Source organism: Toxotes jaculatrix, chromosome 14 (genome assembly GCF_017976425.1).
Source record: "Toxotes jaculatrix isolate fToxJac2 chromosome 14, fToxJac2.pri, whole genome shotgun sequence".
Classification (NCBI taxonomy): Eukaryota; Metazoa; Chordata; class Actinopteri; family Toxotidae; genus Toxotes; species Toxotes jaculatrix.
In genome coordinates, this window is record NC_054407.1 from 15,410,577 (window position 1) to 15,429,924 (window position 19,348).

The following is a 19,348-nucleotide window of genomic DNA, read 5'->3' on the forward strand; positions in this document are numbered from 1 at the left end:
GGTTGCTCATGCCTGATCAACCATCCAGTCAAATTCAATCTTTCAACAATAACACATTTAAAACCATATAGATTTAATTATTTCCAGTCAACACTTATGCCAGTGGAAATAAGGTTGAATTTTTAGACGTTTAGAAACATAAAATCTATGTTGGGGGCGAGAGAGGGATGCGATGGTTAAATATACAGGTAATTGTTCCATTCCGTCCCGGTGTCTGCTCAGGGTGTCACTAGAGGGATTCCCCACCTCCGCTGTGTGTGTGGGCGCTGAGTTAAAAAGAAATGAACTTACGATTGCTGCGCATCACTCTTAAACTTCTCAGAAACTCCACCCCTCCTATAACAAATCAAGATGCGATAACGTTTAAGAGAAGGGCACCAAGAGCTTCAAAACAGATTTCAGCGGGGGAGCTCACATGATCAAAGGTAAGGGATAGCTCCTTGAAAATGAAGAAACGTAATTTCAACATCAAAATTAATAAAAACTTTTTATTATTATTATTGTTTTTTAAATTTATCTATTGCCCGCAGTCGTTTCAGTTAGGAGAAAATACCTCAGTCTCAATCATTAAAATCAGTATCAAGTTTGGCAGGTAAAATTTCAACATAACATTAACTTGGTGTAATTAGAGGTTTATCGTTGAACTTATAGTGTCTGTTAATCATAAAACTTGTAAGCGTGAGTTTAATTTTTTTTTATCAAAGTTGAATTAACGTCCTGCAAAACAGAACATTAAGATTAAGAAACGTGATAAAATAGCAATTGTACAATAGCACGTATACAAGCATTCACAGTATTTGCATTAAAACACATCCTTGTAATTTATCTATGGCAACGTGACTTATGACTGTATTCATTCACGTATCTCAAATGAGTCACGTTTCTTTTTGCCCACTAAAACCCCTACCCTTATACTCTTCCACTGTATATGAGTATGAGCGAAGTATCAAAAGTATCCTTAGAGAGCTAGTTAAAATGAACTATTACTAGATCAAATAACTAACCCTGGCAACACTTTTATTATTATAATAAGTGTAATTTACTGGCAGTTGCAATAATGATAACTGTTTTAAACTGAGCCTGGTACCTTAATCAGCTGATCATATTTATCAATCTTCTCAGCTTCAGTCTTACAGTTCAAAAAAGAAATTATAACCAAACTAGAACTGCATCACCTTACTGTTCCCACAGTTCCATTGAGTGTTGTGTTTTATTTTGCTTTATTTTATTTTGCAGAGATGAACCTGGATGAAGACAGCGCCCTGTCAGTCAGTTGTGGCAACGGCAAACTGAGACAGTGGCTGATTGATCAGATCGACAGCAGGAGGTATCCTGGCCTGGTATGGGAGAACGATGAAAAAACCATTTTCCGTATTCCGTGGAAACACGCGGGCAAACAAGATTATAACAGAGAGGAGGATGCTGCGCTCTTCAAGGTCAGACCATCCCACCTGTCTTCACACACTGCACCTGAAGTCCCTGACAGCTGCATTTTGAACACACAGCTGCACTTGATTTTTCAAAAGGAAATTAATTTAGATTAAACGGCAGATTTGAATCTGTATGCTTCTTTAATTTTTGTTATAGTGATTTAATACTGGTTTGAAAAGGCAGCCGCTAAAAGGATTTTAAGTGTCCATGCAGCAATCCATTCTTCAAAGCTGTAACTCTTTAAAAGTCTTTGTACATCAACACAAATAAAGATGAATTTGAACTGAGTCTGTTTAATGGTTGTTTCAGGCATGGGCAATGTTCAAAGGAAAATATAAGGAAGGTGTGGACAAGCCGGATCCCCCCACATGGAAAACTAGGCTACGCTGTGCTCTTAATAAAAGCAATGACTTTGATGAGTTAGTAGAAAGAAGCCAACTGGACATCTCAGAGCCCTACAAGGTCTACAGAATCATTCCAGAGGGAGCCAAGAAAGGTATTCAAGGTAAGATATTAGGGGCGGAATAGCTGGGCTTTGATTACAAGTAGTAAAATATAAACCCAAGCCTTAGCAATGGTTCATTTACATATACAGTTTACTTCTGCATTGCACAAAGCAACTCACAATGTTAATAGACTGCTGGCACATTTTTCACAAAACATATGCACCACTGCAGTTGATTCTATTGAGGCAGGAAGCACAAAGGAAGCCAGAGCATGTACCAAAAAGGCCGTAGTGCTTTTTTTAGAGGGCTTCGGTTACTAAGTGCAGGGTGCACATAACACAACCAGACGACCTCCAGCCTTGCATAACTAAGTTTCTGCCATAGCACAACAGTTTTTGTCACAGCAGAGCAGTTCTTTATATCTGGACTAGCACTTAATCCCAAAGTAAGATTTAGATTGGCACTTGCCTGAGACATTTGCTGCATTCACTTTGCAAATCACCCTGTTCATCTGTTGAGTTAAAATAGCAAGACCTCACCAGTGCTCAAAGCATATTCACAGTTTGGACCTGCCAAAATTAATCAGGCTAGTTAGGTCCACAGAATTTTTATAATAAGGCCTAACATATTTTTTTAGATCATAGTTAATGTGTACAATAAAACAATGTTATAATCCTGTATTATTATGAAAGATGTTACTTCCTTGTGTTTGCAGGGAGAGCTGTCATTATAAGATGAGTCCTGTCTCAGCAGCTAAGCATGGATAATAGTGTAGACAAGTTATCTGACAAATCTATTTTTGGTTTTGTACATTTACAGGATTGAAGATGGGCAATATAGATGAGACACCATCACATGTAAATGCCCTTGGCTACATTCCTCCATATCCACCCCTGCACAACCAGGTCAGGACATTTTGTGGCTGCTGCGTCCTATACACTTGGCCTAACACATAAATTAAAAAAAGAAAAGGAGATTTATAATGACACAATCTCTGAGTGACCACTACTATGTTCCCTTTTCAGGTACCCTTTATGGTTTCTCAGGAGAGAAGGGACTGGAGGGATTTCTCACCGGCAGAGCAACCACCTCTTCCTCCACCACATCACCATGGGCCACATGCAGAGCTGCAGTATGGGCAGTGCCACTACTCATCAGCAATCAGTCGGCCTTGGCCAGGGTCACACACAGAAAATGGTAAGACAATGCCATACACACCTCATGGATACAACATTCAGAGAATATTCACACACATAAGAATGACCACAATCTCTGACTCAAATTTCATTTGGTCATATAAGTTGTAGATGTGTAACATTGTTATTGATTGTTGTAATGTAGAAAAAAAGTTTTCAAAAATATTATCCAAATAATGGCATGAACAAAATATAAAGAGCACTTAAAATCACATTTGTTTCACTGTGTAATGCCTTTAATCCATCTATATAATGAGGCTTTAACAGGTTACAAGGTAGTATCAGTAAGCTTGTCTATAGGTATATCATTAGGTCATTTCAAATGTTCTGTGATCACAATCCTTAACATGTAGTTTACAGTGGAATCCATGTTTGAGCTTTGAGGTGGAAAAAAAGCCCACAGACAAGTTCAAGGACTGTTCTGTCACCAACTTTTTTTGCATAAACAAGAATATTGTAAGAATATTGTCTATGTTTTATGAGGGACATTGTATAGAATCAAATAGAAACTTTTCAAATAAGTAATTATTTAAATTGTAATATTAGGTTTAGCTGATAATTAAAGCCAAATCAGATGCAGTCGACGGAAAGCATCAATTTTAGTGTAAGAAGATTCACATAAATTCTAAAGTGTTAATAGCAATATTAAGGTAGAAATTACTATAGAGAGTATGGATCAGCTGATTGCAGAATTAGATCATTATTCAGAAACAGTATGAAGTAACAGTTGCATGGTTGCAGGTCCTTCCTTGTAGATTAAATATATATTCACTTAAACTTGTGTTCACTTGAACTCATGTACAAAGAAAAAGCCAGCGGAAGTGGCTGTAAATACATTATGCTTAGAACCACACTTACATGAAATGACAATACAGTACACTGTACATGTACTTTTATAAGATGTACCATAGCAAAGTTGCTGCCCTGTCTATGTTTACCAGTGGTTGTACTGAGCAGCAGCAGAATGTACATAGTTTTGTTAATGTTAGGTGATGTTTCTGACGATGATCAAAGTCTGGGAAACAAAACAATTAAATTAACCAGAACTCATACTGAAAGGATAAACATGCTCAGTTAACATGAATGTTAATGCTAATAAACCGTAGGTGTAGCCTGGGGAAGATGACATCAGTGACATAGCAGGGAAACAGGCAGTGGTTGATCCAGCAGCTACGCACTAGTGATTAGTGGCTTGCACAGAAACAACGAGAGCCAAATTTGATGACTTCCTCAAACTTGCAAAGAAGTGGCCAAGCACCCCTTTCACGTGTCAATACTCTCACTTTCAGCGCTCTAATTATGACCAGTTATTTAATTTATTCTGCACAGGTTTTCAGCTCTCCTTCCACACCTACTTTTCAGAGTCACAACAACCCATGTATACAATGGACCACAACAATCCAATAACAGGTAAAGAATCATCTCAGGCTCACTAAGAGACATATAAATAGATGTTCCCTCACATGCTTGCTTTCAAATTTATTTTACTATTTGGAATTTATTTGGTTTTACAGATAAGAAACTACAAACACTTTGTCCAACACTTACTACTTACTACTTCCCTATTCTGAACTACAGAGAATAGTGTGGGTGTTTTTTTCCTCCCATGTCGTGATAGTTTAAAGACGAGGGTTACAAAGATGCTTGGAATGATATAAGAGAAGTGACTAATACCCTAAATGGCAAGATTACTGAGGATTAAGTTTTATTTAAGCTTGAACTTTCAAGGCTCGCATCTGATCAAGCTGTGTGGCTGAAATTATGATATTGATGAGGTTTCCTACAGAGATGTATCTGCTAAATGCTCATCTCTTTCTTTCAGATTTCAGCCTGCATGTGTCCCTATACTACCGAGAGTCTTTGGTGAAGGAAGTTACCACCACCAGCCCAGAAGGTTGCCGGATCACCTCTTCTTCCTCTTCCTCTTCTCCATCCTCTTCCTCACGCTCTTCCCCATGCCCAGAGGACAAGTTTCACAGTGGGGCAGAAATCATCCTTTTTCCATTCCCATATCCTGAGTCTCAGAGGCAGGGTGCTGAGATGCTTCCAAACATACTAGAAAGGGGGGTGCTTCTGTGGATGATGCCTGATGGGTTGTACGCTAAGCGCCTGTGCCAGGGACGAGTATACTGGGAGGGACCTCTGGCTCCTTATATGGATAAACCAAACAAGCTGGAGAAGGAGCAGCCATGCAAACTGTTTGACACCCAGCAATTCCTCATGGGTAAGCACTAATATCCTCCCGTAGTGGCCTGTTCACACCTACAGGTTTTGGGCAGAATGACAGAACCACCTGTGCAATACCTGAGTGATGCAGCCCAATACAATTTTGTTTGGAATAAAAACTGCTTTTGATAAGTTTATACTTCAAATACTTTGTTCAGACTGTGTCACAGACAGTGGTGGAGGAACACATTCACTTAAACCAAGTCAGTTTTTATTTCTATAACCCAAAATCACAAACCACAAATTCACCTCAAAGGGCGTTACAATCTGTACAGCAAATGTCATCCTTTATACTTAGATATGTCGTATTATCATAAATGCACATATGCACCATCACAAGTAAAAGTCCAGTATTTAACATTTTTAAAAGTCTTTTTGGCCTCAACTTTCTAAGAAAAGGTATTATCAGAAAATATACATTTAAGATGAATATATTATGATGGGAATAATGAATACTACTACTACTACTACTGCTAATAATAATAATAATACCCATAGAAATATTTATTACATAATAAATATAATAATTATTTACAATGACTCCGTCTTCAACAATTATATACACATTTAAATGATTCATAGCCTAACACACTACAATGTACTTTTAAGTAGATATAATATGTTGATCTGTTTATTAATGTACAGTATTTTTCAGCAGTTGTTCTCCTATGAAAGCATATTAATATGAGTAAATATGTTTTACTACAGTGTTATTGCATACAACTTACAAACCACTTATCAAATGTGTATATACTGTTTATTAATGCTAAATAGGGGGTTTACAGTAAAGTGTTACTGTTTAAGCAGTTGATTGGGTGGAGCCAGTCTGAACTACTGTATATGGAGTTTGGTAGTTTGATTCATAGTAATGCATCATGATGCAGATGATCATATGTTTTGTATGTAAAATCTAAATCTACAAATTAGCTAGTAAGTAAAGCTGTCTGATAAACGTAGTGGAGTTAAAAGCACAATACTTCTCCCAAAAATGTGGTAAAGTAGAAGCATAAAACACAAATGCTTTAAAATTGCGGTGCAGATGTGTATAGCAGTGATATAGTAAACATACTTTTTTTCTTTTATTTTCCAGTACTGGTCACAGAGGTATTGATTCAACTTTATGGTATCTTGTTAGCCCACAGATTGAGGCGTTAATATTGTATTGAATGACATTGCAAGCATTCACAGTATTTTTTCCACCAGTGTTTGTACAGGAGTTTGGAGTACAACATTATGGCAACTGTGAAAAACATACATGGAATTTACAGAGGATATTCAATATTATTAATAATTATTATTATTAACAATTATGTCGAGAATGCTTTTCACTTTCCAGTGAAGTTGTAATTCAAATCATGACTGTAGCTTTCTGTACATTGTCTTTTCTGTGGGGTTTTTAGTCCATCTAAGTGAATGGACCTCCATCCCCATGTCTTTTTTTTTATCCTGTGGTGTAGATGCTCTTTATTTACAGTGATGTTTTTTTTTTTACTTTTACTGCTCATCAAAACCTGTAAGTGAGCAGAATAACTGGAACTTACAGATACCCGTGCAGCTTCAGCTATTTACATTATGACGCTGGATGTGGTCATGTTGATAATGGCTATGATGATGTTGATGTTAATGATGAAGAAGAGGCTGCAGGTGCTTTAGCTGGGTAAGTCCCTCTCAGTGTTGAGGTAGCACTGAAAAGCTAGTCCCATTCTCAGCAGGGGGCCAAATTGTGTGGAGTCCCCACCCACCTCCTGTGGGCCACCACACTGTATGACAAGATGGTGTTTTCTGTACCATGTCACACTAAAATTTCCATCATCCTCATCAGTGGTTTCCAGCAAGGCTGTCATATTTAAGGAAAATACTGTGTGAGCAGTTTGGGGTTTTTAATGTTTATTTACTGTATATTTAAATGTGATTTGGAATAGTACACAGTGGGTTTTTCTTATTTCATCCCCACTCTTTTCTTGCTCTTCTTCTCTCAGAGCTTCAAAATTTTGCCCATAATGGCCGACATCTACCGAGACACCAGGTGGTGCTATGTTTTGGAGATGAGTATCCTGACCCACAGCGGCCAAGGAAGCTGATCACGGCACAGGTACCCATACATTATGAAACGTCACCTAATAACTGGAAGCATTTTCCTTAACCTATGAGCTATGACATTCTCAGGTGATTGCTTAGAATTATTTGTCTCTCTCACAACCAAATATGCAGAACATAAATATATGCATATACTATCCTACAAATGCAAAACGCATTTGGTCAAAATGGGGTAAGACCTGAATCTTAAATTTTTACATCTGTTTAACAAAATAAAAACATAATTTCTGTGAAAACACCTTTTTACAATTCACATTAACCACAAAAGAGCTGAAATATGAAGCCACACTGCAGTAACTGCAGCAAAAGCGCAAAGCGTAAAAGTGCTAAATCTTACATGCTAGTACATAGTCACGGATAGCCATAGCCCAGAGCAAAGCTAGATTTACTCACTGATTTTTCCCTAGCTTTTATCTATAACTGAAAAATATTGATTTTTATGAAAACACATGCTGGTTCTTTAGTTAGTTATTCTGTAATTGAAGCTGTAGCTAAATTGAGAAACAAAACAGCTTGACTCTTGCTAAAGCTAATGTAAATAGCTGAACTCAATGACCCTCAGTGACTAGCTGAATTGTTATTTAATATGTTGAATTCATTAAATGCATTAATGTAGATATGTAAATTCCTTGACTGTATTTGGTTCAACTTGAATATTAGTAGTAGTTGGACAAACAGATACCTAGCAAAACAGGGATACATTTAAATGAAATTTAATTTCTTAAACAAACTAGTTAAAGTGGACAAGAAATCTGAAAGAAGTGCAGTACCTGCACCTGAAACGACATATTCCCAGTCCCAGGCATATTTCATACATAGACATAATTTCATTGCAGGTGGAGCCAGTGTTTGCCAGAAAACTGGTGTTCTATTATCAGCAGAACAATGGCCACTACCTGCGGGGCTATGATCATGTCCAGGAACAGAACACATCTCCAGCAATCGACTATCCTTCCCAGAGACCTCTACAGCATATTCAGGAGTAACAAGCACGCACACACACAGACACACACACACACAAACACAAACACACACACGCTAGAAAGCACGAAGGTGAATGTAAACCACTGACCATTTTTACTGTCAATGGTAGAAACTGGCATGCGACTAAGGGGTAGCGATGGGGAAGACCCTGTTGTTTTCACCTGCACACCTAGGCATCGAAGTCTTTGTGTCTGTGACTGTGGAGTAATTTTTTTTTTTTTTTTTCACGAAAAGTATTATTGTGACATTGTGAAGGATGCGGTTTGAGGGTGGGGGGGATGAGGGGTGCGGAGGGGGACCGAGACAGGAAGTACTAGCACAGGTGCACAGGAAGAGTGGCCCCTAAGACAAACACTGATATGCCAAAGTAATAAAACATTGTGACTGAATATTTAATACATTTTCATAGGTAATAGCTGACGCTACCATTGTTGTACTCACATACTAAAGTGGTGCTCAAGACTATCACAGACTTTCCCTCTTAAACTCGACAGAGTTTGACAAAGATCCTTCTTTGGTTCAAAACTTTTATTATGTACAGTACTTGACAAACTGAAAACATTTGCTTCAATGAGCAAGCCAACAGTCAACAGTGTCAGTGCTAAGGCCACTGAAAAAAAAATTCTACAACTGGAATGTGAAAGAAATCACTGGTCTGGTGATGTAGTAAAGGAAGCTGTTATCTCAAATTGTGCCCCTCTTAGCTGCTACATGTAGGCTATTGCAGAACATGCTTTCTACTAAATCTGATCGGCTTTTAGAAATATCTAATTCCTTTACATCAAATTGAATTACATCAAAATAATGAAAAAAAAACCTGTACTGTTGGTTTGCAGAGAATGGCAGACATTTGCTTTTTCTCTGAAAGACAAACATATACAGAAAAGGCAAAAAAACAATATTGCCTGGGGCTCCACTCTAAGGAAACAGAAGGTAATATAAGGGGTCTCCTGGAGATCACAGAGATAGTAAATCAAAATATCGTGTTTATTCATTGGACTTTTCTCTGAATTTTTTGACCAGTGGCTAACAACACATTATCAGAGTAGCTTGAGGCTCAAGCTCTGTGTCACAAGAAAAGACTGGCCACAATGGGCGGTCTTGACCTAACTGGACTGTAGGAAGTTGACTGGAAAAAATCACACTCATCCTGTAACTTGCAAGGAAACCATACCTGTTCCTCTTCACCTGAAACTAGTGGCCTCACAAATGGGAAGGAAAACTACCTTTGTGGTCAGTGTGCAGGTTCAGCCAGGGAAGAGCTCTCTGGTTCCCATTCCTGAGACACTGTATTTGCTCTCCTGATACAACGCCCACTAAAATCTATCCCAAGACCTCAATAAAATGTCTGTTACCTATTTACTAATGAGTATATAACATAAGACACAAAATGCAAAAGTCAGTAGTGGAATTTCTCATTATGCTGAAGTCCTAAAGGGTGATGCAGCAGTAGGGGGGATAGAAGCTGTGCTATGTGTTTCTTCTGTGGTCCAGAGTTTCGATCTCTGCATTTACTTCCTTCACACTTAAACCACATCACTTTCACAATGGCTTCAAAAGTCTGACCAAAATCACAGGAGGGAATGTTTTTCTTTTTTGTGTATGTATGTGAGCCAAAAATCCTTTTTGGCTTCAAGCATCAAGTCAGTGCCCCAATTTTCTGCTGGGTGAATTTCTTTTTTTTTTTTTCATTACTCCACAGTCAGACATTTGACATTCAAAATCAAAACCTAATAGTGAAAATGTTGTCAATGTACAGTGTGCTTTTGTGGTAAACACCATGTATATGTATGTGTGTGTGTGCGTGTGCAGTAAAGGGCTGTGTGTGTGCATGTGTGTGGGTGGGTACATGCATATGTCACACGGTTGCGATATTACTGTTATCAGGAGTTGACATTTCTGGACTCAGGATAAAACATGTGACTCCCCCACCTACAACATCAGTGACTCAAACACAGACACACACACACACACACACACACACACATACACACACACCCATTTCACCTTACAGTTACAGTAAAACGTTATGAGCAAGCTGCAGAGGAAATCACAAAAACGGGTGCATACTGAAAAAAACATTGTTACATTTGTGTACATTCTTGTTCTTGTTAATATTTTTCAAGAACAACAGAAATAATCAGAAATTAATATGGAGACTGATTAATATAAAACTGCCACATGAAGAGATGATTTAGTTTGAAATAAACTTATCAGTCTTCTGCTACACGTCTGCTGAGCTGTTTCTTCTTTGAGATCCCCTGATTTGCAAACAAAGGGAGGAAGAATGGGAGAGTCATATTTGGTTAGAAAACGAAAGAAAAAAAAGAAAGAAAAACACTTTCACACATTTGCCATGGTGTTTCCCCCTCTGCAGGAAGCCACATCATTTGTAGTCAGACTTCAGTTTTTCCGCCTAAATGAGCCGTTACTCCAAGCGACATCGCCTGAGCCCTTGACTCGAAGCTTTGGAGCGGACTGTTTAGTCAACCAATCCCACAAACATCGTCAAAAATGGTTTTAGCGAAGAATGAAACCACCAACAGCATATCAACTGCATCACTTTCTCCAAAAGACAGTGATTGTGCTGGTTCCATCTTGACTCAGTGACTATGATGAATTTGACTGGCTGGGCTTACAATGACACATCATACTATAGACCACCGTTAAAAAGTCTAAGTGAGAAAATGTGTAACCAAAATCACTGCAATCACTGAATTTGCTTTTTCTGGCATTTCACTGCAGTTACAGCAGCATTAACACTGATCACACATGCTGTAAAGTCTGTTTTGTACTTTTACACTAAACTCAGATGTTCATTTCAAAATATTCAGAACACAGTTTGTATGGAAAGCAGTATTGATCCATTGGTTTATTTATGTGTGATGATACATTAAGGCAAGAAAAAAAATTAGGTTGTATCACAAGAAAAACTTTCAGCAAATGTTTTGCTGACATCTGCTGGTTTGTGTAGCTGCAGCTAAACAAAAAGATTTTGCTGTGGTATACAGCACTGACTGGCAGCCTGAGTTCTTCTTTTCTAAACAAGTTAGGAAAGAAGGACTCAGTGACCCTGAAGAAAGAAAAAAAAGAAAAAAAATCCTAATTATGTTTTAAAAGAATATTGATCTATGCTTTTTGTTGCAAAAAACTGGAATTACTTGATATGCTGTTGGATAGATTTACCTGTTCAGACCACTTAAAATGTATTTAAATGAAACAGTAGGAGAAGGTAAAATGCTCAGAGATTATAGAAGTTTTTTATTGCTCTAAAGCTTCACAAACCAGATATTGGGAAACCCTGAGTGCAGGGAGACTACGATAACTCTTCACTTCAGTTAGGGTTAAAGTCAGGCTTAAGGTTTACGACAAATCCACTAAATCCCCATTCTCCAGGTAATAAAGTCTGGGTTGTCATACATGGTTCTAGGTGTTGTACACACAGTAATGTGGGTGGTAATAGTGGCTTAAAAGCACCTGACAAACTGCAGACATGAGGATACTTAATACCCAGCTGGAGATGATATTTGCCATTAAACATCAGAGAGAACAGTAAAACTGGTACAAAACATTACTCCCCCTGCTGGCATGAAAGGGGAGTGCATCTAGACTTTTTCTGTTCTTTGTGAATTTGACACAAAAGTAGTTAGAAATTGCATTCTGCATTCACAACTCAGCGTGCAAATTCTGATGAGCACCTGACTTGTCTCCCTTATGTTTTAAAACCTTTTGCCTGAGACTATACCTGTGGTAATTTTACACAAAACTCAGAGCCAGTGACCCCAGTGTGTTTAGGGTCAGGGAGGACTGAGACCCCTGCCCAGGATTTGATGACAGTGGTGTTTAACCCTCTGCGACTTGGGCTGATCCTGCTTGTTGATCCCCTGGTTAGGAAGGTGTTGACCTCATTTTTCCTTTTTACAAATTTTGACCCCTCAAACTGACACTGCAAATCCATCAGTCATCACTCACTGACCCACTGTTGATGCTGTGCTGTCATGAAGCTGTAGCTGATGGGAGCAAATAATGAGGAAATTGCTGACAGATGATTATTATCCATTATCCATCATTATCCATGTAACTTAGCAGCATTTTATTACCATTCGTATTATTATTATGACATATTATTTTTGTTAAATTAATTCTCTAGATGTGACCGACAGGAGGCATGAGAATTGCTCCCCATCAGCAGTAAATAAAAATTTTATCGTCACAATTAAGCAGCTTGAATTGTTTTCAGCTGTCTGTGTTTATCCGAGACTCTTCAGATAACAATGTACTTGACCCAATACATCATGATGGCAGGAAAGCAAAAACAGTTGTCGGATGAGGAGCAGCAAAGCAATGCAAAACAATCAGATGACTTCAGAGACGAGTGTAAACAGATAAGGGCCGATAAGCAGAACAATATGGTGGGCTATACCTGGCACTAATGCAAGGGCCTGGCTGTCTGTTTAGTTTGGCTGGCAGCTTACAGAGGAGATAAAGGAAAATAGGAAATGCTGATTTTTAATTTTGTTTTTTTTAAACTATAAACTAGTTTTTCTCCGGGGACATGTAACACACTGAGAATCCAATTTTGAAGCTCAAACAAAGTTACCAACCAAGTCACTGTATGTGGATGTAGGTGCAGTAAAATAAATGACCAGCAGGGAGTGATATGTCATTGGTTGGCTGCTGTCTGTGTAGAGCTGGAGACTGATAATATGAACCATAATAGCAACATATTTGGATGCTTGGACTGCATCAGTAATCAGTGCATTCACACACCATTTAATCGCTCTTAATGGCCCAGGGACGAATCTCTTTGTAACACCCCTGCCTCTAAGACAAACATACATCCACACATGCAGGAGGGCACACACGCATACACACAGGGAATTTTATAGTTTATTTCCTTAATTAATTTGCATTCCTTAGCATGATCAAATTATGCTTTTTGGATTTCCTGCAAACCATTTCCTATAAAACACAAGAGTCTGGGTTTTTTTATGTTTCTGTCTTCCTAAACACAGATACTTTTTGTTTTTTTGTGCATCAAGTGACACCCACAACCAGTGCTGACAGAGAGACGGAGGCGGTCAGAGTGACAGCTCATGGGCCGTGTTGCGTGAGAGTGACTTGGGCTGTTCTCAGACTCTGTGTGGTCTGGGTGTGTGGTCTCCAGCTGACGGGCAGGGAGGAGGACGAAAGAGCCCTGTGAGAATATGTGTGTGTGTGTGTGTTCATGCCTGTGTGTGTGTTCAAGTGTTTACTTTATCCAGAGTCAGGTCCAGGCTCTCTGTAGCCACGGCTTAACTAGAAAGCTCTGCCTTCCGCCACTCAGCAGCCCTGGTCTGAAAAATAAACACACATTGCCACCACTCTGACATGGCTCATCTAAGGATAATTTTTATCCATGTATACACTTATGGGACCTGAGAGACCTTTAGGTTAGAGGGTCTTAGACTAGTGTGTAATTTCTGAAACTATAGCCTTGTATCGTGTACTTGTTTTACATCTTTTCCAACGAATACTGGATTAGAAATTGACACAATTTCTAAATCAATCTCTCAACTGAAAATAGTTTGTGTACATTTTACATTTTTACATATATTTATAAGTTTATTATATATTGAACTTTTATCCTTTATATTTCTTCTTTTCCAGTCCTTATTTTTTTGCTCTAGTCTTTTAGCACAATCTTGGGAGCATTTCACGAGACCTATTACTTCTGTATTTGACAAATAAATCTCTGAATCCTTGAATCCTAATTGATGACAAGATTCTTTTTCTTTATTTATACTCTTCCTTTACATTTAAGGCATGAATAAATGTTGGTTGCCTGGCTCAGCACTATGAATAGAGCCATTTTTCATTGCATCTGAAATATTTCTTCCATGTTCAATGAATCCAGGTTTTTTGATTCAGTTTTCTTCTCTTCTTTTTTTTCTTGTTTTGTGAATATTTTGACAAGTGTGTTATAGGTGTATATTATTAATGAAAAAATCAAGTCAAATGTAATGTCTTAATTTAATTTGCAGTATGACCCAATTAAAGTAATACAGCTATCACTGAAAATTGAATGGATTTACCTCAAGATCATTAAGTGCAGATTCACAGTGAAGAAGATTAGACCTCATACAACCTCCACACTCTTCCCTTGTGCAAACACACACACACACTCAACTGTTGGGCTAGTCTACACTCCTCTCCCTCTCCCACAGCAATCTCAGGGGAAGGCTATGTAATGCAGCACTGCTGAGAACGCGCCATGAAAATATAAATACAACCTCGCCGCATTTCAACCATGTAAATAAACAGGGCCACCCAAATTTCCAATTAGAGCTGGTGTGGAAGGCCGGAAATGGGGTAGACAAGAAGAGACCACACCCCCTTCTCTATCCTCCACTCCTGAAAAGAGTCCAGGTCCAGGTCCAGGTCAGGGACATGGGATGGCGACAGTGCAGACACAGTGAAGAGCACAGCATTCAGTACCCCATCTTAAACTGTTTTGCTCATCCCCCTCCAGCTCCACTGTGCTCCTCCTCTTGCTACCATTAATGGATGGGACTCGCACAAACTTCCACCAAATTCAGATATGGGCATGGAACGAATACATGGAATTTGATACTTAAACTTATGAAATCACCATAATCTCACTTAAGATATTGTCGGTCATGTCTCCACCTCACAAGCCTTACACCAGCTTGCCTTATCCGTCCAATCAAGGTTATCAGGCAATTCCTATCTGTCTGAAATGAGGCATTCTCACTGTATTCCATGTCTTCTTGGAACAGCTAGGCACTGTTATTATGCAGCTAAGCCCCGAGACCACCCAGGAACCGGGGTCCAGGTCTGCGAGGCAGTGGAAGGATCCTAGTGGTGATAAAAAAGACAAGCTTTCTCTTAGGAGAGATGGCGTTTTGACATTGTAACGAGGTTTGCCTGGTAGTTCGCCGGATCAAAGTCTGATTCTCTGAATCTGACTCTCCTGGCTCTCAGACTCACACTAGGTCGAACTCATGTGCCTGTTGGCAGCTGCTTCAGCTGTGGTCAGTCAGAAAACATCATGGGCCCTATTAGTTAACATAAACACACAACTTAGTATAATTACCCCAGAGAGTCAAAGAGCTGTGTCATGAAAGTCACTTTCACTCCAGATATGGCACCACATTTCCTAATGACTATAATTCACCCGGAAAGGGCAGTGCTCATTTAGATAAAGCCTAAGGGAAGGACCTGAGGTAATGGTTTATGCTCACTTTGTATGTATTTATGTTACGAATAGTTAGACAATCTTGACATGGTGTCCTGTTGAGTTGTCCTGGGATGGCAGCAGCAATGATACCCCAAAACCTTGTCTTTGGAGCAAATCCTCCTCCGTCCATCATCCATTGTTCAGTGTTTATGTTTGATTGGTCTCTGACTGCAGTGTCTCTTCCCTCAGCAGCCACACAGGAAACCGACAGTATAAACACAGGGCTCAGGAGATCCTCTCTTGCCTTGACTCTGAGCAGCAGAACCTCAATGTAAACAGACAGAGACACTGGCTACTCATTTTGAGAATATTTCGAAAATTACCGGCCATCTCTCACATAGAATTTTGACCAGTCTCTTGTGAGATTAAAAGATTCAAGGGTTTTTCTTTAGTCTATGTTAGTGGCTCTGTGAGGCTGTAGTGGCTGCTACCTCTAGAGCCACACACCTAAGTATAGCTAAAAAGCTAAATTGGAGAAGGATGTTCACATCAGATGTTAGACATGGAGATAACTGCAAACCAGAAAAGGGTGTATCATCTCTGAAGGCGCAAAGTAAACCACAAGTCAAAACTTTCATGAGTCATGGAACACTTAGAGTCTGTGATACACAGGCCATCAGGCCTCTCACTTGGTATGTTATGTTCCGTTAAGGATCCAAACAGCCAGATTGGATTCAGAATGCGGGAGTCAGGCAGCTTTAATTCTTAAGTGCACCACTGCAATTACATTCTTCGAGGTGTAAAAGTGAAAAGGACACACTGCAAACTTTACATCAATATTGACCTCCTATTAAATGAGACTTAAAGCTTTCTGTCCTGCTTAAACGTTAAGTCTTCTGCAAGCACTCTGGGGAATGTATTTTTAACAGCAGCGTGGTTTTAACGACCTCGGTTAGAGCAACACGCTGCAGACTGGTACAGCATGGAAACACCTCGGCGTTGGATCAAATGCCCCGGAGAACATCAGTGGGAACAACATCAAGGTGTATTTGCCTAGACAATATTCATTTGCTGTGTGATAATAAATATTAGCGACAAGCCGGTCTGTCTGTCCGTAGAATATGTATGGAGCTCTTGTGTGCTAGGCCACAGTTTGCTACAGTTTGAGTCTCATGCAATAAGTCATCCAGACAAGGGTACTCAAAGCAGAATTTTTGGAATATTGTAAATGTGTAACATACTTGTGTTGTGAGCATAGAAAGAAGGAATATATTTAATATGATTCCATTTAGTGTAAATTCCCCTGTGTAAATTATGAAGTCATTGCTTACTCTATTTCTTCCTTTCGGTGTGGTTTAAAATAGGAGTGTCTCACAATTAGAGGCTGCAACATGCCAGTACTACTGTAAAAGCTCCTTTAATCATTTTTATTTGGATGTAATTGTATTTGTTATGTTGGCAGACAGAGGACAAATGGCAGATAACTTGTGTCATAAATTCCCCATTTCCTCAAGGAAGTAATTTACAGAGTAAAAACCTTTCAAAACATGTTTGTAAAACAAAATTATTTTCAACACTATTTGATGTTTCGTTTTTATTTTTATTCTTTTGGTTTTGTTTTTTCTTGTTTTTAGCAACACCAGACTTTTCCGTTCCAATCCAAATGCAACAAACTTTGCAGGATGTTCCCACATGATTTAAAATATTTCCTGATGTGGGCTCAACTAACTGCAACTTTAATTTTAAAAGGGGCAGAATTAATTTAAATCATGATGCAGTCTAAACAAGGATTTAAGTCCATAACAGCCACTGTTATGGACTTCAGTTATATTTTAACATAGGCTGTAACATTTGAGATGGAAATAGTATTTTTATTTGGATAAAACAACCCTGGATGTTTTTTTTTTCCTAAATGAATTAATGCACAGAGAACAAACATGTACAAATCAGAAACCAAATACAAATCATCTAGCTTTCATTTACATGCTGCATCCTGCTGAGACACACTGACCCATCATGTCTCTTGTGCCCAGCAGGGGGCATGGTTGAACAAACTCTTTTACTGATCATTTTAAATGACATTTGGCATAGTATCAATAGTTCACTGAAAAGGTGCAAGACTTCCATGTACTGTGCTCTGCTGGCATTCAAAGAATTTCTTGAACATCTTGTCCACAAGGAAGGAGGTTCTGTAGTGAGTTTATTTCTAAGTACAGTAGCTTTTAGAACAGCACAAGTTTGACAAATATACACAATAAATAACATTGTTCACAAAATATGGGATGTTTATCCTGCTAATACAAACAAATGGAACCAAAAAAAAAAAAAAGGAAAAAGAAAAAACAAATCACATGAATTTGATCATTCAAGCAACTGATTTGAATGAGTTGCTCTCTGTACACCTTACCCACCCACTTATTGTTCCATGGTGGTAGTAGTGGTGGTGGAGATGTATGTGTGAGTGTGTGTGTTCTTCCTTTAGTACTAGAACTGGCTTACATAGATTGGACCTTGCAAACTCAGTTGTAGTGTTTCTCTGTTTTTCCAACCCTGAGTCCTTTTCCACTTTTCCTCTTTTCCTCTTTTCGTGTTTCTCCAAAACTTTCTGCAAGACTTCCTGAAGTCCTGTTTAGAGATACCATTAGTCTCTTTATAAGATCTGAAACTACATTACACTCACACAAGCATTTTTCTTCCAGTGGTTAAAAAAAAATGCGGCTCATCAGAAGAAAAAAAAAAATCACAGAACCAATCATGAGATGGAATAATCTTCCAGTAACATAACTCAAACTGTGGACTGTTTGCAGCTCTGAGGATAAATCATGCCCTTTGTAGCTTTTATCCTTGTGACAGTAATGGTCATCAACACCTCCCCATTTACAGAATATTTTTCAACAGGGGTCTTTTCTGGATAACGTACGAGGTGATGAGTAAGAACATGTTTTCTTCTGAAACAAACTCTCAGATTAAGGGGGTGACTCAGTGTTTTCCTTCACCTTGCCTGTCTCCACTCTTGCCTTTGTGCATCTTTCTATTTATTATCTCTACATGCTGTCACTTGTGCAAGATCTTACACACAATATTTTTGTAATGCTAATATAACTAATTTATTGTCTTTGGATCTTGTTATCTTTTATAGTAAGGCTGTAAAGCTTAAATGGGTTAAACTTTACACAACAATTTTCAGGAGGCAATACACATTTGTCAAGCAGATGAAACGATAAAAGGCTAAACCTTCAAACAAAAACTGAAGTAAATGCGTACAAAAACATTAGTATAACTTTAAGGCACTGTACACTCTTTGTGTGGGAAGAGATGCTACTGCTGAATGTGTAATTGTCATTTTATTTTGTGTTGTGAGCAGTACAAAATGACATGTATTTTCATATAAGACATTTCTTTGAAAGTGAGTGAATTTTTTTTTTGTTGTTGAATCAACCGTTCGACGCCTTAGGCTGACTCCGGTTCACATTTAAATAAAAACACTTCAGTTTAGAAAGATAAATACCTTGAAATATAGCCAAACTATACAGTTCAAGAGTGCAAGCTGGGGGTCCAAATTGTTTCCTTCAGTGCTTTCTGTAAACATTATGTCATGAAGAAACCTTCCTGAAAAAGTATATTTTTAAAGCTACTGAGCTATTTCTACATTTGATTCACTGTTCATAACAAAATGATAGCAGTGAAAACACAATTATAAGTGTATAGATGTTTTGAATTGCTACTGTATACTGCTACTTCATCTAATGTTAAGTCATTATCTAACACTGTGTTCAAAAAGAATTAAT

At 38.4% G+C, this 19,348-nt stretch overlaps 1 protein-coding gene across 2 annotated transcripts; it reads left to right on the forward strand.

Annotated features, from left to right (window-relative positions):
* The first annotated feature begins 340 nt into the window (after nucleotides 1-340).
* Nucleotides 341-14,410, forward strand: irf4a (interferon regulatory factor 4a). 2 transcript variants are annotated; one of them, XM_041055228.1, is made up of 10 exons: nucleotides 341-425; nucleotides 1,237-1,436; nucleotides 1,741-1,936; nucleotides 2,697-2,782; nucleotides 2,903-3,074; nucleotides 4,403-4,483; nucleotides 4,896-5,297; nucleotides 7,279-7,391; nucleotides 8,233-8,378; nucleotides 13,423-14,410. In XM_041055228.1, the coding sequence occupies exons 1-10, from the start codon at nucleotides 416-418 to the stop codon at nucleotides 13,442-13,444; spliced, it is 1,428 nt and encodes a 475-aa protein (XP_040911162.1). In that variant the 5' UTR covers nucleotides 341-415; the 3' UTR covers nucleotides 13,445-14,410. The 2 variants fall into 2 exon arrangements, with proteins under 2 accessions (XP_040911162.1, XP_040911163.1); XM_041055229.1 differs by having other exon boundaries at nucleotides 4,436-4,483.
* The last annotated feature ends 4,938 nt before the right edge of the window (nucleotides 14,411-19,348 follow it).

Excerpts from the sequence above, each read along its gene's own strand:
- irf4a (XM_041055228.1), top strand. Across the intron at positions 1,937-2,696 it reads AGCCAAGAAAGGTATTCAAG|GATTGAAGATGGGCAATATA; the intron begins GTAAGATATTAG and ends GTACATTTACAG. Across the intron at positions 2,783-2,902 it reads ATCCACCCCTGCACAACCAG|GTACCCTTTATGGTTTCTCA; the intron begins GTCAGGACATTT and ends TTCCCTTTTCAG.